This window comes from Phymastichus coffea, unplaced genomic scaffold (assembly GCF_024137745.1).
Source record: "Phymastichus coffea isolate CEN01 unplaced genomic scaffold, Cenicafe_Pcof_1.1 PCOF00223, whole genome shotgun sequence".
NCBI lineage: Eukaryota > Metazoa > Arthropoda > Insecta > Hymenoptera > Eulophidae > Phymastichus > Phymastichus coffea.
In genome coordinates, this window is record NW_026707034.1 from 1 (window position 1) to 23,134 (window position 23,134).

General features: G+C 53.4%; 1 protein-coding gene across 1 annotated transcript in view; it reads right to left on the minus strand.

The window, feature by feature from the left end:
* Positions 1-2,201: 2,201 nt before the first annotated feature.
* Positions 2,202-23,134, minus strand: part of LOC131674261 (uncharacterized) — a gene marked incomplete at its 3' end in the record, with an annotated part of 44,028 nt that continues 23,095 nt past the window's right edge. The window contains exons 3-4 of the mRNA XM_058952817.1: positions 2,447-2,607; positions 2,202-2,371 (exon numbers count right to left, since the gene is read on the minus strand). Of these exons, the coding sequence (XP_058808800.1) occupies positions 2,202-2,371; positions 2,447-2,607 (331 nt within the window). The remainder of the gene's footprint in view (positions 2,372-2,446; positions 2,608-23,134) is intronic.

Sequence of the window (23,134 nt, forward strand, 5' to 3'; positions counted from 1 at the left end):
CAATGCCGTTACTTTAACGACCCTCGTCGGCGATGGCTAAGCAAGCGGCACGTCAACCTCGGCCGAAAGCTCTCCTGCAGACGTATTCGCTTCCGCGCGTTGCATAATATCGCGCGCTCTCCGTCTCTCTCGCTGCCCTGGAATATCTCCTGCCCCCCCCCCCCCCCCGCCCCCCCGCGCTCGCGCGCACCGACATTCGGGAGGGGCTCCATCGTTTTTCTCTCTTTCTCTGTCAGGAGGCCACGCACGCTTACGCGCGCCGTTTCTTTCTTTCGTAACGTCGCCGGCGCGAGTTCGTTCACCTCTCGCGGGCGCTTCGCCGTCGCCGCCGCCGTCGTTGTCGTCGTCCTGTTTGCTTCTCAACGAAATAGCGAATTTCCGTTGCTCTCCCGATCGGATTTATCGTCGCCGATGATTCAAGCCCCGATCGTGCTTTTCCAGTTTTGTTTTTTCTAAAGAGCGGACGTCGACCTTTTTCGAAAATGTATTTATTTATGCCGAGTTGTGCGCTTTGATGTCGTCGCGCGCTCGATCGCTGATATATTCCGACGTGCGTGCAACCAAGCGTGGTTATTTATAAGTAAATATCGACCGCGCCAAGACTTTACGAAACGAAGCAATTCCGTCGAAGAAAAAAAAGTGAGAAAAAAAAAAAAAAAAGAAACAATACATTTCGAAAATCCGTCTCTGCGATTGCGCGGCGGGTGGAGGAAGAGTTGCGCGAGCTTGCGATCGATCGAAAATTAATTGTAATTGCCTGCCACGGCGACGGCCGCAAATACAATCGGCACGATACAGTTCTTTCGCGCGAGTGAGCGCATTGCGTCATAACTCGGTCAGTGAACCGTATCTCGAGAGAGAGAGAGAGAAAAAAAGAAACACTCGCGCGGGCGTCTCTCCTCGTGTACGCGCGCGCATATATAATTTATACGAAAAGTCGACGGGCGCCACGCACTTCGGCGGAGAGAAAGAGGCGTAAAATAATGCGTCCCGCGGCGACACTTTCGCGAGGCGTATACGTACAATAAAAAAAAAAACAAGAAAGACGAATAACAAAACGGGTTATCATTTGGAAATTCTGTCGAGAGCGAGCCTCCGTCGAAACGCGTATGATTATATTTTCGACGTGCTCGTGTGCAGTCGAAGCAAGAGAGAGAGAGAGAGAGAGAGAGAGAGAGAGAGAGAGAGAGAGAGAGAGAGTAAATATAGGCCGCGCAATATAACGCATCGTGGTAAAAGTCACGTAGACCCCATATCCGTGGCGATTGGTTGGAAACGTGTAAAGCGCGATGGAATTTCTAATTGCAATTTGTTGCGGAATGAGCGGCGCCGGTGTGGGATTTTCGATCGATTGTCTAAACGACGCGAGCTTCCGTGCGCGCGACACTTATAACGGTACCTGTTTTCGTCTCCGCGCGGTGCGCAGCACAAAAGCAAAAGAAGCCCGAGCAATAAAAAGGGCCACAGAGATATTTTGGGTCGAGAGAGAGAGAGAGAGAGAGAGAGAGAAAGCGACGAACGCGAGTTAAAAAAAAAGATCCGTTAGTGGGTCCTCCCGAAACTCTCTCCTTCATATATATACTTTGAGCGTCCTTCCCTGTCGTATTATAACACGGAGGTGGAGGAGGAGGAGGAGGTAGAGAGCTAACGGGACGCATCTACTCTACTCGACCTTCTTGAAATTCAAGGAATTCAAGGTCGCGCCTGGAACGTTTTACTTCGAACGGTACAACCAGTTCGGTGGTGTTCCGAAACTCACGCAACGACAACAATAAAAAGAAAAAAAAAAAGAAGAAAAAAAAGCAGAAGGGAAGCGAGAGAGGAGACGAAGAAAAGAAGCGTAACAGTGACCGTAATTTCACAGCTGCACTTTTCGCGGTTTACGCTCCACAGTCCATTGTCGCTCGCGAGCTTGGCTTTTAACGTCCGCGCGGGCACCAAATTCACCGTTCTCTCCGAAGGTATACGCAGCGAGAGAGCCTTTCATCCGTTTAATGGGTCGTTCGAGGTCTGCGAGGGTTCTTTCTTATTTCTTTTTTTCGGCGGTTCTATGAGAGAGCCGTGGAAACTGGAGCGAGGAGCGCGCCCGGCAAACGGTGCCGCGGCCGAGGAGGTTTTCGCGAGAGAAAGGCCGACGGGCAATCGCGCTCGGGCCTTGCTCACCGGGCTGGCTGGCTTTGATGGGCTCGCGCGTTACGCACCTCGAGGGTCTGTCGCAGGGTGAGATCGGGAAAGAACACGTCCTGCTGCTGCACGTAGCAGATCCTCCGTCGCCATCTCTTGGTCAGCCTCTCCCGATTCAGCCAGATCTCGCCGCCGTCCAAGCCGATCCGACCGGACAGGCAGTTGAGCAGCGTCGACTTGCCGCAGCCTGCGCAAACAAAGTGCAAGGGCTTGGGTGTGGCGCTCGCTCGGCGGGCCTCGCCCGCGCTCGTCGCTCAATTACCTGACGGTCCCATGACGGCGAGCAGCTCGCCCGGCTTGACCACGCCCGACACATCGCGCAGCAGGGATCGCTTGTCCTTGACCACTTGCAAGTTGCGGAAGACCAATTGCACCGGGCGAGAATCCAACGGACATACTAATTGCAGCGCTGAACTTTCCACTCTGCAATCAGAAAACGAGGCACAACTGTCACATCGCAATCGCTCCGTATCCTTACGCGCCCGACTAGCTTTTTTGCCGCTCGGCCAGCAAGAGGCTCGCACGCAACGTCAGTCAGTCAGTCAGTCAGTCAGTCAGCCGCGCGTCGGACGAATCTGTTCTCCGTGTATAAGGCGCGGCAAGGCAACGAGAGAGAGAGAGAGACAGCGGACAGCTCTCGACGACCAGGTTTTCTAATGCGGCAGCGCCGCCAACACCGGAGAAAAGTCGTTTGACATAATCCGTCGGGATGACGGACGATGGAAAGCATCCGAAGACGTGGTCGCCGCCAAGGTCACGCGCGCGCCACTATGTGGAGCGCAAACTTTCCAATGGGAGATGCGCGCAGCCAAAGTGAATTTGCCCGGCCGCGCGAGCGAGTCCGCGGGAAAATTGCCTCGCCCGCGCGCTAATTGTCGTGATAAAAGTGAGCGCGCTTCCAGGCGCACTTGACCCCCTTCTCCCGCTCGGTTTTTCCTTTTCCCCTTTTTCCGCGGCCGATCGATCGGTCGACGCGCGCCCGCAAACTTCGTTCGCCGGATTGCCGATCGGCGAGAAGAAGAGCTCGCTCGTAATGCGATAAGCGCGCGCCCAACTTCGCTTGCGCCCCGATTACGAGTTTCATCGGAATCCATTCCGCTCGCATGATGCGCCGCGGAATTCGACCGCGCGCGTTCGCTTCCAGCTCGACGCGAGAGATATCATTTGTACTTTCATTGCCAAGCGGCTTCGGGACTGCTCGCCGCTGCGCGAGCGAATCATCGAGCTGGAGCTCGTCCGAACAGTCAGTCCTAGTCTCTTGATGGAAATAATAATGAACGATAATAGCCCGATCCGACCGACGACGGCATCACTTCGGATCTTGTCACTTCGGTGAAGTGCCGAAGAAACTAGTTCAACAATCTCGCGTTTATTCCGGCCGGATTCTTATAGCCGTCGTCGAGTCGTCGGACAAATTTTTATCGATCGGACGGTGAAAGCCTCGCGGCGATCGCGAGCGATTTTGAGCGAGGCAGCGTTCGCGCACGCATAGGCGGATCAAAAGCGCGAAAAACTCGCTGGCTGGCTTGACTGTGCAACCTACATTCCCGCAGCAGCTGCTCCCTCGAGAAAGAAAGAAAGGAGGAAGGAAAAGAAACGAAAAAGGAAAAAGAGCCGCTGCACCTCCCGCGCGCGAGAGGAGAAAGCCAGGGGGGCCAAAAACAGCCGGGGAAGACGAAGGAAAGCGAGCGATAATGAATTCCCGGCGTGCGCCGATATAATCGCGTCATCTCTCTCACTCCGGGCGAACGGGTTCGTTGACACGCTGCGCGCACGCCCAGCGATGACGCGATGTGTGTCGCGGCGAGTCTCGTTAACCAGTCGCGAGTGCGAGCGCCAGGCGCCGAAATGTCCTCGACGGACTCGCGCGCCCGAGGACTCTTTCCGCTCGGCAAGTCAGATTCGGAGAGACGTACGCTGATCTCGAGAGATAACGGTGCCGAGGCGGAGAGCCTGTTCTTCTGTAATCTTCGGCCAAACTCCATTTTTATTCTCGGAATTGAGATCCAAGCTAATCAAGTCCGTTAGCAGATCGCCAGTCCGAGCTGATATCGGAAACTGCTCGATAGCAGATTTCCACCTTCCGCGGGCTACATCAGTCGGCCAAGATTAATATTCGCGGCGAGGATCTTGCCTGTTCCGTCCCCGGAGAAGGGAATGGAAAAGTGGAAGATATATAGCAACCGATGCACATACAGGCAAAACAGAATCGATCGAGCGTGTATATATGTTTAGCGTCATATGGCAATTTCGTTTGGCGTGCCTCTTTCTCTCTGGGACGTGGATCGAACAAGCATACACGCGTACGTGCAGCAGCCAATCCCGTTGCACGCGAGCAACTTTCTTGAATGAGTAATCAAATCCAATCGTTAATTGATTGCTCGAGTCGAGGAACGAGCTGCCTTTTTCCTCGTACTATCGACGATAGATGCTGCTCCCTTTTCCCAAGACCCAATTGGAGCGAAGCTCCGCTACGTTGTCCAAATTTCAACGACGTTGTTCGTTACCCCGAGAGCGAAAGCGAGCCGAGCTGCTACCAAGCATTTATCTCTACTAGCGTTTTCTTTCTTCCTTTCTTTTTCTTCAGTTTTTCCTTATTTATTACATTATTTACTCGATAGCAGTGCTTTTCTACGGCCTCGGCCATTCCTATTGCTTATCATTTCGAAAATTGTATGTTCTTTTGTTGCCTCGTCGAAAACATCAGTCAACATTCTTCAAATTTATTATTCTGATAATTAGCTTCCGTTTCCCGCATATACCTCTCGCTTCCTCCATTTTATTCTATTCGCTTTTTCTCTCTGTCAATCGCATTTTACGGCGAGACTCTTCATTTCACAAATGCTAACCAAATTATCGATTTTTACTAATTATTCCAGCGCAATTTCAAACGATAACCTCTTATTTTCTTAAAACGATTTATCAACGGCATTTTTCCATTTTTGCAGATTATCATTCATATAATTTATTGAAAAATTCAACTTACAGCTGAAATATAAATCTCACACGTCAAGATATATAATACAGCTATTTCAAAGTGTATGATAATTCATGATTTCGCGCTCGTTTTTCGTAAAAAATACAACGCTGTATGTCGACGACTCATCATTTTTGAAAGATGGAAAAATTACACGGTAATTAATACGGTTGTGTCGTGCGAGAGGCAACATTATACGATAACAGAGGCTCGTACGCGTGGTAAATTCAGAAAAAAAAAAAACACAAATATATAGTCTGAATCGGTCAAGCAAGATTGGAAAATCGAGTCGCTGACAGTTAACCCGACTTGGGTGGAACGGACGGCGAATAGAGCTTCGATGCGTGTACTGCACTGGCTCGATCGCGTGTGTCGTAGCATTGCATCAAAAATCAGCAATGACGTTTATATAGATTTTCGTGAAATTTCAATGAGGCAAGAAAATTACCTCTCTTGCTTGCAGCAAGCGAGGCACGCAAATTCGACATGTAGAACAATTTCGCGCGCCACTTGCAGGCTGAAAATTCACTTGAACAATCGGCGAAAGAGCGCGAAGGTTGGGGGGAGGTCGAAATAAAAGCGAAGTCGCGCGCGGATGTATAAATTGCATCGCGAGCACGAGATGTAGGCTTCTGCTCGTCGCGCGGGACGCACAAGTTCGTTGAACCTCTCGTCGGCAAAAAGGTTATCGAACCTGATGTGCGCGTGTGCGCGTGTGCGCGTGTGTCTAAGTGGCCATTTGAACCTAACGGTCCCACGCAGCTCTGCTTGTCTAACGTCCACTTATCGGTTTGGGCGAGCCACGCGCCGATTCTCATTTTCGTTTTCTCCAGCGTCGACGCGGCGGCGAGGACGGTCAAGCCACTCGCGAGTGCTCGGCAGATTTCCGCGGCCGTGGCTCGGCAATGGGGTTCGATTTCGCGCGCCGCGCATAAAACTGCTAACGGGTTTTTCACGCACGGCGGTCGCCGTCGCGTTTCATCCATCGGACACGACTGGTGCCCATAGCCGCCCGTTCAAATGCGTTTTCGCATTTCCGTTAGCCCCGCCGAGCGATTAGCGAGCGCATCTGGCCGCGGCGAGGGAATGCCTCGGCGCGCCGATATCGGCGGCGGCGGCGGCGCGCAGCTTCTATTCTGGCGGGTCGCGCGTCGCGCGCGATGTTCTGGAAATCGCGGCGCGCGTCCGTGCAGGAATAGACGGGCGGCCGGGCGAGCAAGGCGCTTGTCTTGTCGATACGCCGCGCGCGTACATGCGGGCGTGTGCGCGGTGGCGGCGGGCGGCAGCCGGCGGAGCGCGCGCCGAGCTCTTTCGAGCTCCTCCGAATAAGAGCTCGACGATGGACGACGGGAGTGGAGGCTGCGCGCGAGCCTTCTCGGAACAAATTGATTCGCGGCTGTGCTCCCATTTGCTCTGGATTTTCCGTTCACTTCGGCGATCCGCCGAGCGCGCGTGCCGCTCTCGCGCCAGGCACTTTGCCGTGCTGGCGAACGTGACGATTGCCGACGCGGTACGTCAATCCCCCCCCCCCCCCTTTCCAAGCAAAAACACGCAGAAACGAAGAAAGAAATCGTCGGGAGATCAAAAGTGAAAACAGTTGGCAGTGCACGTTTCCGTCTCGCAAGCTCTTTCATCGCGCTGGTTAAGCGCGGCTTGCGTCCCTTCCTCGTCCGCCATCGCTGCACTCGCGCTCGCCGTCTAGACATCGGTGCAGCAGGAGAGCGAAAGAGAGCTCGCGCGCGAGCGAGAAAAACGAGCGCGGGCCAATATAAAGGCCCAAGCTCCTCCTGGACTCGTACTCCCCCTCGTTTCGCCTCATCGTCGTTTTAGCTTGAGAGAGAGAGGGGGGGGGAGCAGGACAGGGCACTCGTCTCTTGGCTTAACGCGTACCGACGTGTATTTTTAGGGGTCGATCTTTTTGTTATCGTTTCAGCGTGTTACGTAGCTTGCATCTTCGACGATCGGAACGATTACGCACGAAGAAGATATATTCCGCTTACTATTAGCCTCGTCAGCTAGCTGTGTCTTCAACGGGCTGTCGCTTGATTTTCCGATAGCTTCGGGCAGAGGATGCAGCGATTCCTCGATAGCTAATGCTTCGGCACTTATACCATAATCCGCGTTACTCAGGATCGAGTAAAATATATTTTCGATACTCCGTGCGCAAAGTGCGTCTTTCCCGCACGCTCGGCAGAAAACGTGCGTTGAAAATCGCACTTTCCACACGTCGTATAAAAAAATACGGTACGGCACATGTTCGGGAAAGAGTTTCCCGCTTCGCTCAAGCGTAAACGCTGCACGAGACAAGAATCTACTTTCCCGCACTTGTATCGTAATGTACTGGAAACAGCGGATGTTTTTTCGACTAAGGAGCTTGCGGGTTCCGTTTTCGATTGTAGCTCGAAGCGAGCGACCCGTACGATGTGGCAGCAGTGGTTGACTCACGCCCAAAATTTGTGAAAATGCCACGCGTCCGCGGGTCCGGCTACGTCGTCCATTGCACGAATCGCAAATCGAGTCGCGCGAGACGCCGTCGTCCGTCGGAGCACGCGAAGATCGCGGCGCTCGGCCGGCGACAACGAAGCCGTACGAAAGCGCAACGACGCGCGCGGCGGGCTCTCCGCTCATCGGAGCAGCCGCGTGCACGCGCGCGATCAATCGCGAAGCGTTTCGACGTGGCGCGCCGCGGCGGCAGTGCAAAGGAAAGAGGTCGCGCGCTCGAGAGCGCCGGTTTTTCGCGAAAAGCATGCACGCGAGGGCTTTTTGCATAGAGCGAGCAGTTGGCAGGCGAGCCGAGCTGCAGCAGCAGCAGTGACGGCGCCGGCACGCAGCGCCGACGGCTATAAGTGCAAAGTGAAAGTAACACATTCTAGTCACGTGACGGAAGATGCGGACCGACGGAGAGAGAGAGAGAGAGAGAGAGACTCATTTTTCTTTCTAGCTCCTTTGCCAGCCTCGTCGACTCGGCCCCGACTGTTTGCTTTTCAATGAGCTTTGCTCCGCTTCGCCTCGCTCGCTGCCACGCGTCTTCGAGCGATCGCCGAGTGCGACGAGCGACAGACAAAAGTCGAGCTTCCGTCTGACCTAATTCTGCTTTTTCCACTGAAACTTAATCCTCGCTGCGGCGGCGACGCCTTCGAGCGTCAACGTTCGTTGTGTTTTCCCGGCGACCGACTGCCGTGAACGGAGGGCGAGAGGGGAGGGAGCAAGGTACGCGCGTCTCTTACGCAAGAAAATGCGTCGCGCGGCGATTGCGCCTATGCGTTACGGCAAGCTCGACTCTTTTTTCCCGTCAGTCTCTCATGGTAAACACAACTGCGCGTCGATTAATTTGCAAAATGGAAGGGAGAAGGACGGCGTCGAAGAAGAGCTCTGCGGTAGCGGCAAGACAGCTCTAATCCGCGTGTGTCACAAGAAAAGTCGGTCTAGCGGCTAATTAGAATAATTAGGATTGGCACAAGCGGCTCGTTAGGGAATTGAAGCGTCGCTGTAAAAACCGTCGATGCAACAAACAAAATTCGCCCGGAGTACGCGTCGATCGTACATATACGGGGGGGGGGGGGGGTAACACGTCGAATGTGTAGCGCGAAATCGAGCGTATTGCGCGGGGTCAATGCACCGGTAATCTCCGTTGCACGCGCGCTCGCTTGAAATGCTCACCCCCCCTCTCTCAGTCAGTCCCTCTCTCTGTCTCTCTCTCTCTCTTTCGCTCGCTCCGGTGCAGCGGTAGATATCGCATGCTGAAGCGTCCAAAAATAGGCTACGCAAAGCACGACTCTCTCTCTCTCGCTCCTTTTCGCACCCATTGTTGACTGTTTTAAAACTCTTCATTGGCTTTCTACGTGAGACAGCGATTTTTCTCAAGTCTTATCCGTCAAATGATCTTGCAGCTGCAGCTTTAATTCTATGCAATGCTACGTCACAGAGAGAGAGAGAGAGAAAGAGAGAGAGGGAGACAGACAGACAGACAGACAGACAGACATATATTAAACTTCCACAGACGCGTACGGTTCTATGGTGGCGAGTACTTTGACATAACCAAACACATTATCGCAATCAAGAATTGGTCCTGTAAGCACAAATTGTAACTATGTCCATGATAAATCAAAGCGTCGAGAGAAAGACACAACTTTATCGAGTTTGAAAAAAAAAAAGTCTATATTTTCGGGACGCGCATGTGTGCGTGCCCGTGTGATAAGATAAAACAAGCAAGAGGAGGGTATGCCGATCTTAGAAGTACTAGAAAGCGGCTCGGCACAGTGACACGCAGAGATGCACGCGGAGGCGGAGAGAAAGAGAGAGAGAGAGAGAGAGAGAGAGAGAGAGAGAGAGAGAGAGCGATCACGGGTACCGTTTCTCTCTCTCTTTCTCTGTTGGCGCGTCACGGGTCGTTAAAAGCGCGACGCGCGTTGCTTGACCCCGCACCACTGCCGCCAAAGCTGCACAGCCTCGGCTCCGTTACAAAACAAACCGTTCAATGTGCACCACTCGCTTTTTGTTTACGAGTTGGCGAGAAGAACTTTCCTCCTCCCGACGACCACGTACAGCTTATCGATTGAGTTATTACCACTCACTCGCGCTCTCTCTCTTTCTCTCTCTCGCTCGCACTGGCTAGCTATAAGATAAACTGCGCCTCGAGACCCGGAAGTGCGAATAGCTGATTAAATATCGCCGTGAAACGGTGCGCGCCGGACTCGCTCGAAATATATAGCGCGAAAAATGGGCGTCCCAGAAAAGCGCGAGAGAAAGCCGAGCGATAAGCGATCGGGCCGATAACCAAGTCCGAAACCGGGCCCGTAAAGCACCAAGGCCGCGCCCCGCGCGCTTCATCCGGGCCGAGCGGCGCAATAGGTAGCTAGGTCGAAAAATCGCGGATTTTCTCCACCGGCGAGCTTTGGGAATGCCGCTCTCTCTCGATTGTCCCTCGGACGTGGCGCCGCGCGGCGAACTAGATTTTCCGCTGGACCTCGCGGCTTCTTGCGCAGCCTACTTTCCTGTAGTATAATCGATCCGCTCGCCGTGCGTTTCGGTGCGGCCTCGGGCCGCGCGCTCGCCGATTGTCGTTGTCGGGAGAAATCCGCGGCGCGGATCCGTCGCCGGCTCGGCGCTCCGTTCGGGCGTCGTGCGTCGCCTCCTCGCCTCTACGTCAATTAAAGGCTATAAATACGATACGCCCACGAATGCGCGAGGAAAAAAAAGACGAGCGCGCGTGTATATATATATATATATCTCACGCGCATGCGACCCAGAAAGCCTGCACTTCCGTCTCTAGCTTGCGTCGCGTCGCCGCCGATTTTCGCCATTATCTCGCCGCTGCTGTGGGTGTAGCCGAGAGAGAGAGAGAGAGAGAAAGTAGCTTGTGAAATATACGAAAGACCCGTCCGAGTCCGCTAGATCTGCGACATAAGACGAAGAGCATTCGCGAGTCGACGTCCAGCTCACCTGTCATCTTCGGAGTCTAGAGTTCCTCCGAAAAACGTGCCCATCGCGCTCGCCCACTGACACGCGCGATCGCGCGCCACGTGCTCGCGACGCGCGCGCTCGAGAGCGAGAGCACCGCGACGCGTTATCAAAGCCAAACGTTCGCGGGCGTCGGGCAATTACGCACGGACGTCGGAGGCACGATCGGTCGGGCGCGCGCGACGCCGGCAAACTATGCAGCCATATAACCCACATCCTGTTTATCTTGGCGGCGGGTTTCACGACTTTCGCGACTCGCCAGCGACGCATCCCTGCACTTAGCATCGTCGCTTTCCCGCCCGTAAATCCCTCGCTCGCCGCTTGTTGCCGTTTCTCTCTCTCTCTCTCTCTCTCTCTCTCTCTCTCTCTCTCTCTCTCTCTCGCGCGCGCGCGCGCGCGTTTCTTGTTCTCGCTCGCGCGTATGCATCGGGCACACGGCACGCGAATTTTCTCTCGTTACGTCCATCGCGGCGGAGCGACGTTGCTCTCTACTCGCTCGTAGCATGCGGCTTTTATTAACCTATATCGATCGCGGAAGAGATCCTCGTCGAAAGTCGTCGTCTTCTCTAGGCTGCGACGTACTTACATGCAAGCGATTTATTGGTTTTCTCCTCGCGGCCAACTCGCGCGGCGCGTCGTCGCAACGGTACTCGCCGCGGCGTCGAGGATCGGAGACGCGCCGGGGCCCAGCTTCGACGCGGGCGAGCGAATCGCTCAATTAGTCGCCGGAGCGCAGGAAGAATCGCAAGGAAAAGACAGAAGCGAGAGCCGCGCGAAAGGAAAGGAACGCCCGCGGCGCGCATCCGGCGCTCGGCAATTATCGAGGCGCCACCCGCGGTATGCAGAGAAAGAGAGACAAGGCGACGAGCCCCTCGCGGACACCTTCCGCTTGATCCACTGACCCCGTTGCGCGGTTGTTGCTGTTAGCGCGCGGCGCGAAAGATCTACGATCTGGACTCTTTCCGGACGTCGATCGGTCATTTGCATGAAACCGATTGATTCTTCTTTCTGCATCGGCGACGCGCGCCTTTGTCGTGGCGCTTCGGAGTCTCTCTGACGAAACGTGAAAGTACGCGTGCAACTTATCTCGAGAAGGGGAATAATTACGTACTCGATGTTTATGACACTCTTTTTTTTTTTTTTCTTTTTTTCATTTCATTTGCCGATGGTGCTTTAACGGCTCTCGCGAAATCGAGTTCAGCAGCAGCAGCAGCAGCAGCAGCAGCTTGAGTGAAAAAAAAAGAAGAGAGAAGAGAAGAGAGGAGGACCAAGTTTATGCACGAGCGCGTCGAGATATCGAGAGCAGCTCTTCCGGAACGCAAAGCTGTGTGTGTTAGAGCCCGTGCCTATATATATATACGTTGGAGGGTTGATGCCCTCGCTTATTATTTTCTTTTCATACGCGCTTCGAAATTTCAGATTTATTCTCACACGGCGAAATTCATTATCGGCCGTCGCGTTGAGACGCGCGCGACACGAATTCAACTAATCGAACGTCTAGACGTTATATTATTTGGATTCGTTGAAACGCGTTCGTTCAACTCAATGTATTATATTAATGAGAACCAAAAGAAATTGACGGAGCCGGCAATCCGAATCGACTATTTGTACGTCTCCGCGTGTGCGCTTCGGAAGCGTCGCGCAGTCGTTGCTTGAGTAGAACGAGTACGCGTCTCTGGACACGATATTCTCACTCCGCCATTCCGCCGAGGAGAAAAAGGAAGGAGAGAAGCCCTCGCGGCGAGCGCAAACGATCGAAAGCGGCCGGAGAGCGCGGCGAAGTCGAAGGCGACGCGTCGGGCGTAGGTCGCGCGAGCTTTTCGAATCGAATCCTCTCGCGGCCGGAGAGCGAACGACGAGAGGAAGAAAAGACGAAGAAGGACGGAGAGCGCGCACAAGCCGTACACCTAGTATCCGTCGCTGTCTCGAGTGACCCGGTTCGAGCGATATCGCACTCTCTCGGCGCGAGACTCGAGGATGTAAGCAACACCGTTGTTTATTGCAAGTGCGCCCACAGGGAAAGAGAGCGAGAGCGATCGGCGATCGCGAGAGGTCAACGCCACCGCGCTCGACTCCACGGTCGCTCGGATGTCGAATAATCGCGCCGAGCGAGATGCGATTCATCATCGAAAATAGAGCTCTCTCTCTCTCTCTCTTCTCGCGATTCACCTCGCGACTCTCGTATTTCGCGTTCTTTGGCGCCCCGTCGGAGGAGGCCAGCCTGCGCGGCGGGCGAATTCGCAATTGGAAGCCGACGTTTTTCCCCGTTATTGCGAGGAGCGAGACAAGCCTTCGCGAAAGTACAGCCGATAGCGCAGCCCTCCCGGTGTCTCTCACTCGCGCGCACAAAGGCCGAAGCTCCGGAGAGTCGCGGTGGCTTGGTGGATGGAGCGTCGATCCCCATGCGGGAGTTTATTTTGTTTTTTTCAACGAGTCTACGTGCCGACATTAACGTCGTGGCACTGATGGTCCGGATTGCGCATTGCACAGCTGTGGGTCCAGTGTTCAGCTGGGCTCCTGCCGCTCTCTCTCTCTCTCTCTCTCTCTCTCTCTCTCTCTCTCTCTCTCTCTCTCTCTCACTCTCTCTCTCTCTCTATTGAACGACTAGGCTTAGGTAGGTCGAGTGCGCCTGGGGAAGGGCTGCTCTCCCCCGCAATTCCCGCAACGCGCGCAGTAAGAGAAACGTCGCTCGCGCATCGGCGTGTCGGCTCTCGGTCGAGAGGGCCGATTGTGGACCGCCGTCTCCAAAGCTAACGAGCTGGAAGTAAGCCGAGGCGGCTCGCGCGGCTGGGCACGGACGCGTCGTGGGCATGAAAAGGCCGCCGCCGCGCGTCGCTCGCACTACTCGATCCGTTATTATGCTCGCAGCCGCCTTAATCCGCGCGATTGGCCAGGTCGCATGCGGAGTGGCGCGCGTGTCACTGGCCCGGCCGTTCGGATCCAGACGGGAAGACATTCTCGGCCGTTGCCTCGCGCTCCTCGCTCTGAAATTTCAGCCCTTTTCCCGCGGCGGCGCGCGCTCGCGCTCTGTCTCGTCTTCCCTTGCGGCCCGTCGGTCGCCGGGGCACCCCTCGCGCGTCGCCCCTGCGCCTGCACGCCCGCGGACCAGCGGCCTTGAGAGATCGACCAGCCGCCTTTGTCTCTCGCGCGCCTCTTTTGTCCTTGCGGATTCGCTCCGCGGCAATGATTCTCGTAAATTTAATTCACTCGCCGTCCGCGCAAAGGCCGGCTTCCGGCAATAAACTCGCCGACGAAGCGATTCGCGCGACTCGACGGCGGCGGCCGGCGCGTCGATAAAAATTTTCATCTCGTGGCATTCCCCTCCTGGCTGCGAATCGGCCCGCACTCCTCCGCTCCTTCACCCTCGCGGGCAACGGCCGTCGAATGCTGCGCCGCGCGCCCGTTTTCCCTCGAGTCGAGACAATCCACTTTCTCTCCGGGGCGGGTGGATCAAATTTACGAGAGAGAGTGGTTGGTCCGCGAACTCGGCGCCGCGCGCGACGCACGCCGGATCGGCGCTCTCGCGCGCGAGTCAACGACCTCCGCGGAAGCGCGCAACTTTCCCTTTTGCCGATGACCTTCGCGTGGCACGTGGAACTCGTCTCTCTGGCGACTGTCTCCCCCCGTGTTCCTCCGCCGTGAAAGGGACGCCGTTTCTTTGGTCGCTCGGCGCCCTTCCGCTCGGCGCGAGAGAGAGAGGGTTAAGGTTGCGCGCGTGCAAGTGCTCTCCAGCCGGCAGCGGTCTATGACCTTCGGCGCGCAACCCCCGTCGACGCGCTTTCACGCCGAATTGGCCTTTCAATTTTTCATCGGGGCGTTTCGCGCGACGCGACGCGGATCGGCGCCCGGCTCGCAAGATCGACGACTGCCCGTCGATTTCCGCCTTGTCGCGGAGCAAAGGCGCGCCGCTCTCTCGCCTTTTTCATTAAAATGCGAGCAGCTGCGCGCGTCTTTATTTTCGCTCTCCCCTCGGCCCGCTCCCTTTTTCACGGGTAAGCTCCCTTTCCTCGGCCTGCTTTTCTTTCCCAACAATGCCGAGAGCAGCCGCGCGCGGCCGAGCATTTCCTCGCGACGGTTGAGTTTCGGCGGCCTCTTTGCCGCGCGTTCTCTCGCGGCCGCTGTCCCGGCCCGGAATCGACGGACCCTTCGGGCGGCCGCGCGGCTTCCCCGGAGGCCCGCCGCCCGTGGCGTCGAGTTCGCGGCCGCGCAGGTTGTTGCACCCGGCGCGCAGGATGCGCTCGCGAGTGGCGCGAGGTCTCGCGCCGAGCGACGGAAATGCGGCGTCTTCGCTGCTAATGCCGGCGCTCTTTCTGCATGCGCGTCGCGCGGCCGCCGGACAATGGCAGCGGTGCGCGCGCGCGGATGCGGCCGATTGAAAAACTTTTTCCCGAGTCGTTGAACTTTGGCCGGCGCAGTCCGCGCGCGCGTTCGGCTGCTCTCGAAAGAGGTGGTCCGCGAGCGCGCGCCCGCGGGCCTGGCGCGGAACGGCCGGCCGTCGGAAGACCAGCTCGAAGACGCCGCGGCGCACGCGTCGAAAGGTGTTTTTCCCAGTCGACCGCGACGACGAACGTCATCGCTAAAAATTTTCCAATCTCCATATATCGAGTTTGGAATGCAGCCGCTGTAATAATAGACGGCAGTCTATTAGCATCAGTGGCGCGGCGTCGCGGAATTAATATTAAACGATGCCTCTTTTTTTTTTCCTCTTCTCCTCTCGGGCCGATTATAAAGCAACGGCGGCGCGTCAACTAATGTCACTCGTCGCTCGAGCAGCTCGTCTAAAGCGAGTCTGTTCGTACGTATCGCGCGCGACGCCATACTCGTCGAACAAAAGATCACGCGCGGGCGCGCTCGCGCCTTGTCGAGTTCCGTATCGGAAGGCTCGCTCGCGCGTCGCCGACAAGAATTACGCAACGGGCGCGCGGCGGTGACCGAATTTCTCGATTTCCCGCGGCGGGTCGCGCGCGCGCGCGCGCGCGCGCACTCATCCTCGTTATCGCGCTTCGCCTCTTCGTCCGCGGCGGCGAGCGGAGAGCGTGACTCACGGCGGCCGCAGGTTGCGCGCGCGCAGGAGGAAGAACAAACGAGAAGAGAAATAAAGCGATTTGTCTGCTTCGCTCCGCGTAGGCGAAAGCGCAAGCGCGCGCTTATCCCCGCGACTCGTCGGCGTCTTCTATTGCCGAAGGGCCAATAAACTGCTATCCCTTGACAATTAAACCAAGTGATTTCCATGCAATCCTGCAGCTCGCTCGCGCGAGCGCACGACTGCCGCTGGTAAACACTCGAGCGAGCCTTGCGAAACGCGCAATTACATCACGCGCCAGCATGTAACTCGGCGCGCGAGCAAACATTACACATCCTGAAACTATGAGCGAGGGAGAGAGAGAGAGAGAAAATCCACGCGCGAGTCGTAACGGAAAAGTACGAGCACGTGGAAAACGCCGGGATATTACGGAATCTTGCGTTACGGCCGACGAGCGATCCGCTCGACTGCGCGCTGCTGCACGCGCGACTCACGGCCGTGCGCAGTTGACCCGAGCGCTGGTCGAAACCGACGCACGGCACTCACAAGCTTCCGTTTCGAATCGAAAGCTGCACGAGTGAAAAGCGGGCGAAAAACGCAGCCGCGCGACGAGTGCAATCGACGCTGGAATGCGCGAGCGCGAGCAAAACAAGCCACGCGACGTTAGCGAGCGCGAGAGAGAGAGAGAGAGAGAGAGAGAGAGAGAGAGAGAGAGAGAGAGAGAGAGAGAGAGAGAGAGAGAGAGAGGCTGGCTGTTCGCGAGAAAGGGAGGGTGCGTGAGAGAGAAGAGAGAGAGAGAGAACAATGACCTCTCACTGTGTCACGGCCTTGACCTCGATCGCGGATAAACGCTACTTGCTCTGGGCGATGCCCAGCGAACGATGTCCAGGGTACAACGAACTCTGCCACCACTGCTCCTACTGCGATCTCCCGTGCGCGACGCGGAAGTCTGCATTGTTGACGTTTTTTTCTCTTCTCTCCTCTCCATTCTTTCCTCGAACAGAGCGAGCTTTCACTTGCATTACTTTCTAGAGGATTTGCCTCATTATTCAGGCGAAGTGAGCGAAGAACGAGAATGCGCGCTCTTCACTCTCGCTTGGCAAGTGCTCGTCGTCGTCGTCGTCGTCGTCGTCGTCGTCGTCCTCGTCCTCGTCCTCGTCCTCGTCCTCGTCCCCGTCGTCCTCGTCCTCGTCACCCTCATCGTCGTCGTCGGTGGCAATAACCTCTCTGATTGTTGTCAATTGGAAAATCACAGGCATGTTTCTCTACGCCAATGATAAAGCCATGAGTCAAGTTTATATAGATAAGACCGATTAACTAACCGAGCTCGCTATATGAACTTCCTTATTTGCCTGCCCGGACTCTCCTACACTGCATTTTCCCCTTCAGCTGTTTTTTTGCCTCTATTTTTCGCTGAATGATTGCTGTCGGGGCTCTCTCAACTTTTCAATTTCAATCACAGCGAACCAACTTGTTTCGGACTTTCGGCTTTCTTTTATATGCGAACAGTTCTCTGTCTTTTCGACCTACTCCGCGACTACTGCAAAGCCGCGTAGCCGTGTTCTTAGAGCGCGACGCGGTCCACGAGTATTGATAAATGGAGCGTGATTCGTTACTTTCCAGCGTAAATCCAATTAAAATTTCCAGGAAGATCTCCGTTCGAAGCTGTGCTTAATTTCGAGAAAGCTTACTTGTAGAGTTTGGCGAGTCGGTATTGGCGCGAGCACTTTGCGTCGGTCGGTTTCTTTTCTGTCCGTCCTCCAATTTGTATTAAAATTCTTACCTGAAATCACACAGAAAACAAACAAGAATTATTAAAGTCGTCCGTGAACCGTATCACGAACGTTCGCCAAGATTTTTCCAAATTATATGTAAAATTTCCTCGGTTTCTTTTTTTCTTTTTTTTTTTTCTTTTCCTTTTTTCTTTTCGTAACCACGCGGGATCGTTGCGCTCGCTTGTGTAAGATTTTTCACGCACGCAAACGTTTGTCCTATTAATTAAAATAATATTTATCTCTCCGGAGACGTTTATACTTTTCGCATTAACGCCATTGCGAAATGCCGTACAATAAACACTCGCACGCTGGTCTGCGTTAACAGGCAAATTGAGATTTTTATCGCCCGCCTGCGATTCCGTCTTTCCATTCATCAAACGCAGACCTTACATATGGTGCTGCGAACCGACATTTGCAACGAGTGTCGCTCGGATAATAACGTTAACGAACGAAACGACCTGGCCGTTATTCATATTAAATGTTTTCGAAAGTCGCGCGCAATCTAAAAACGTTATTCGACGGCAAGCGATCAAATAACGTTCGAGCCGCGTTCAATTAGTTTCGTCAGATTCGGCCGTGTATAAAATATTTCATTACGAAATAAAACTAATTCCAGCGTCGAGCCGGAAATCTGTCGAACGAAGCAACCATCCAATGAAAACTATCTGGAATTCTCACCACGTCACTCGTATCGTTATTGTCTCTTATCGAAATAGCGCTGATAAAATATTATTCGATGTCAGCCAAGTGTACCGCATATTTCAATACCGGACGCGAACTAGTACCCGATAAAAATACCACTTCTGCAAATATGCCAAGTTTTCATCGTCCATAAAAAAAATCACTGACCCAAAAGCGTCGAGTCGTAATTTTCAAATAATCCGCGAAAGCACATCTCCACGCACCACTGCGTAAAAAGAAAAAGGAAAAAAAAGCAGCAAAGTCGTTTACAACTCCGCGATTCTAACTATCTCCTCGGGGAGAACTGCCATAGCCATAACACCGTACCGTGACTTCTCGGCAGATATAAGCTTCGTCGCGATTTCTCCTTCTGCGAGCGCTCGCGCCTATAACTATATATACGTGGTCGGCTCATTAGCATCGGCGGCACGTTAAAGCGGCATAAACAGCCCGAGAAAAACAAATCTCTAATACGCGCCGCTGACCTCGCGCTTTCCCGCGGGCCGACTTTTTCCGCCGCGCGCGTACGATTCTTGGACACGCGCGCGCTCCTATCGCATCTTTTGTCAAAATCACTGACTACGAATTACTCTCTCCAACTTGTCACGCGCCGACTCGTGCCTTTGCTCTCCCGCTCTCTCCTTTATCTTTCAAGCTCGGATGTGTCTCGCTTTATTTTACTCTCCAGCATATCGGGCTGCGATCGTTGTCTTGCGGTCGGCATTATACGAAGTGTCGCCTACTTTCGTCGGTACGCGACAAATCCGCGGGATCATTTTCTTCATTTTTTTTGTGCTCGATTCTTCGGTTCATCACGGTTCAGTTTATTGTGTCGTTTGAGAAGTCGCTGGCAGAGGCTGTCGGGTTGTGTGCTTATGTTCATTTTTCATTCTTTCGCTCGCGTTGACGGACAACTAACCTTGAACGACTTTGGAAACTCTATAGGTCTTCTCTCAAAATCCTCCCGAACTTTTGGCAATTTTCAAAGGTCTCGATCGTCGTCTCGTGATTCACGGTAGCTTTGGAAACGATTTTTACAAATCCACGCGAACTTTCAGACAGTTTGGCAGTCTCAAACATTTTTGACCAGATTTTACGAGTTCCGAAGATTTAAACACCTCTTACTACCTACTAGACTACCGGAAAATTGAACTTTCTTTACTTGATCACAATTAATGCGTTCATCCGATGAAAGAGATAAACAAATAGCAATCATACGAATAACAACTTTGTCATCGAAGGAAATCAAGGATTTGATTATCGAAATTTTATTTTTACTTTTTACAATAGTTTTCTTTCATCGTCATTTTTTTGTACTAACCTCGCCTCCGTCACCGTATTTGAATATTATAAAATATGTAACGAGAAACGTAAAAATTTGTTACCGACAAAACGATACAATTCGTATCAATGAATACAACCAGTATTTTAAGATTTTTCAAAAATTCAAGTTTATCGGAATTGAGCTTCGGATACTCGCTTATATTTTTTTTCGTAAAAGATGCTCGACAGCTTCGGCTAATATATTAATATAAAATCTGGACAGATGGACGGTTGATAAAGATTATCGCGCGGCTTTTGACCAAATATTGATTTCCACGAACGAAACTCAAAATTGTAATTCTCCATCTGTACGAACGCATCATCCTCCCGAAAGATGCACTTGCCAGACGATCAATAAACCAGTTACGCGAGTCAGCAGTATAAAAAAAGAGAAATAAAAACAATGAAAATTGTGCACGAGACAGCATAGATCGCAGGTGGCAGCCGCGAAGGAGAGAGAGAGAGAGAGAGAAAGAGAGAGAAGGGAGTGGGGTGGCTGCAACGGTGGCGGTGTCGGCGTCGGCGCCACGCGCCATCTCGGCACGCGCGCGCGCGCGCGCGCGGCTATCGACCCAGGGTTCGCCGACCTCGTCGTCTCTCTCTCACCGGCGCGCGCGCACTCCCCCTCGTGCACGAGGTGCAACCCCGCCGCCGGCTTTTAAAGCTCTCAACCCCATCTCTCTCTCTCTCTCTCTCTCGCTCTCGCTCCCTATACTCTATTAGGTAGCGACGATTTTTTTCACTGACTTTCACGAGCAAACAGTTTTTCTTCTACCTTCTCTCGAAGGTAGCTCGATACCTGATTAGCGTTTTGCAAATTTTCCAGCGGCCACGCGTGCACGGATGAATAAAGCGACGTTCATTGTCCGGTACTACTAGTTGAAATCTCGGCTTGGACGGACGCAATAATAAACGTCAGCAGCGGCGCTAACCAACAGCGAGAGAGAGAGAGAGAGAAAGAGAGGAGTGCATACAGATGGCTATACATTCGCGATTGCGCCGCCGTTCGGGGCGGCAGCAGCAGCAGCAGCAGAGCGAGAGGCAGCAAGAGCAGGAGCGTCGGGACGCAACGCCGGCCGGTCGATACAGGCTAGCACCAGACCAGAAACGGCGAGACACAGACCCGGGCATCAACCTCGCGCTTGCGATGCACAAAGCACCGCAAGCTTCTTCCTTCTTTTTTCCACCTTGCTGGCTTGCGCCTCGTTACCGCTCTCGTCGTCGTGGGCGTCGAAGCTCCGCTTTTCATTCGAGTTTGTTTCGCGATGCCGCTCGCCTCCCCCCTCGATAGATATCGGGCTGGCCGATCGCCAAACGGGAGGGGGACCTCGTTGAATAATAACGCAGGCCGGGCCGGTGCACGGTCGAGCTCCACGGAGGGCCTTCCCGCGCCTCTCGATTTTCCTTTCGGTTTTCCTCTCGACGCAACGGCACCGCACCGAGGCCTCGTGCCCGCTTTTCGCTCGGGCGCTGCGAGCGGAAACGCAGACGACGCCGCGCGCTCGCTCGCCTCGATGATTTTCCTCCCGTCGCGTCACCTTAGCAGCGCGCACCTACGGCAATCCCGCGCAACTAATGTGCCGAGCGCAAACTTTCCGGCAAGATAGCCCCCCGCCCCCCGTAAGTTAGTGCCACAGCGCTCGTCGATGAACCGTCGTCGCGCTGAAATCCCTGCGGACTGCTAATCGAAGGCTTACATATTGCGGAAAGTCGCGAGCGCGCAAAATTCGCTAAATAATGCAGGCGGCTGACTTTCTCGCGAGAGTGCGAGAGAGACAGACAGGCAGAGAAAGAGGAGGTCTAGACGGAGCCTTTCAATTTAATAATTAAGTCGTCTCGTTGTCGTGCGAGCCGATATTAGGTAAAAGCTCCCGTCGTGTACTCTTAATACAGCGCTCGAACGTCAGCTCCCCAATATATCACCGAAAACTGACGCTGCTCGCGATGAAAGGAAAAAGAAAAAATGAAAGCGCGAGCTTTTCGACCAGACGAAGAGAGGAAAAAAAAGGCATATTCCATTGCGTCTGGCAGCGGCAACATTAACGAACGTCGAGAGAGAAGTTGCAGGTCTCGCTTATCTACCCTCCCAGCGTAGAGAGAGAGAGAGAGAGAGAGAGAGAGAGAGAGAGAGAAGCTCTCTCTCTCTCTTTCTCTACAGTCCGGTGAATCGATCGGCGCGCGCAACTGCATATACTCCGCGTCATCGTGACCCTCCCCAGCAGCGGCGGCAGCATTGTCAAAGCCCAAAGCACATTTCCGGCATGTTATTTCGCCTTGTTAACCAGCTAATAATTGCGCGATTTCTAACCCAGCGACGAAATCATGCACGTCTCGGCTAGCCGGGTGCTCGTTGTCGTTGCTGCTGCCGTTCTCACTTCGCACGGCACGCGCGAGCTTATAATGGACAACGTTCAGGCAGCAAATGGTCATATGCCGACCAATCGATTTGTCTTCTGCTATCGAATTTACTTTTAATCTATGCGCGTGTTTCTAGATATCGATAAGCCGTGAGCCACAACCAAATTCACTCTTTCGATGAACAATAAACACATCGAGTCCCTCTAGAAGGAAGCCCGAATGGTAATGGGCAGATAATGGCCGAGAAGAAAAATCTATAATGCTATACTACGCACGGTCAGCGAGAAATAAAAGCGCATGAGAGTCTGGAGATAACGATTCCGCGTTTTATTCATGGAAGTAGATACACGAGACTCTCTCTCTCTCTCTCTTTCTCTGCCTCGAGCTCGAGCGAGAAAAGCTTCATTTCATTAGTCGCAGATGTAATGTGCAACCTACTTGAGAGCGAGAAAACAAAAGCGAGCTTTATCATCATTGGCGCCGCGGCTCTATACTTTGTACGGGAAAAACAACAAGCTCGATTGTTTTGCCAAGCGATATATTTATAAAGAGAGTGTGCCTCAAAGGACAAGCGCAACGCGTGCGAGTTCAATCGAATCAAAGAAAACGAGAGCGTTCGCTTCTTGACTTCAATTAGTGCTGAGGATTCTGAAACTGCGCGTTTCAGACAAGCTCGCCGATAGGACACATTCAATCGCGTTCCCATAACTTCGAGCGTAATAATTATCTAATGGATGCGTGAGAATTCTGGAACTGCAGGTAATTCAGTTACGAATGAAGAAGTCAATTACCAAGTTGAATGTGCGCCAGTGTCTGTAACGTTGACTGACCTGATTCGGTACATGGACTGATCAATTATTATTTTTTTTAATAACAAATTCTTACTACCGTTGGCTGTTATTGCTGTGAAATTCAATACTATCTAATGAAATAAAAACATTTGCGTTTACTCTATAATGAGCTCTTAATTATCGTAGAATACTAGAACGATTAATCAATGTCGTAATCAATTTTACAGGGTCAATTAACATTTTGTTTATTTATTTTTTTCTTTTCATAGCGAAAATTTGAAACGATCGTTCTCCGAAAGTCATCGTTTAACGCTCGTCCGTTTTACAAAACTCCACGCACGAAAGCATCGAGCACGCGAGGCAACAAGAAAAAGAAAAAAAAAGAACGACAACACAAAAAGTACCTCGGGAAAAAACATAAAGTATATAGGCGTAGCACGCGCGGTTAATTCAAGTAGAAGAGGTCAACGGCAATTCGTCCTCCAGAGAAGAGAACGATGACGCAACGGTCGCGTATAATCGGTTATACACACACAGGCGCGGATCTTGGCGACGACTTGGC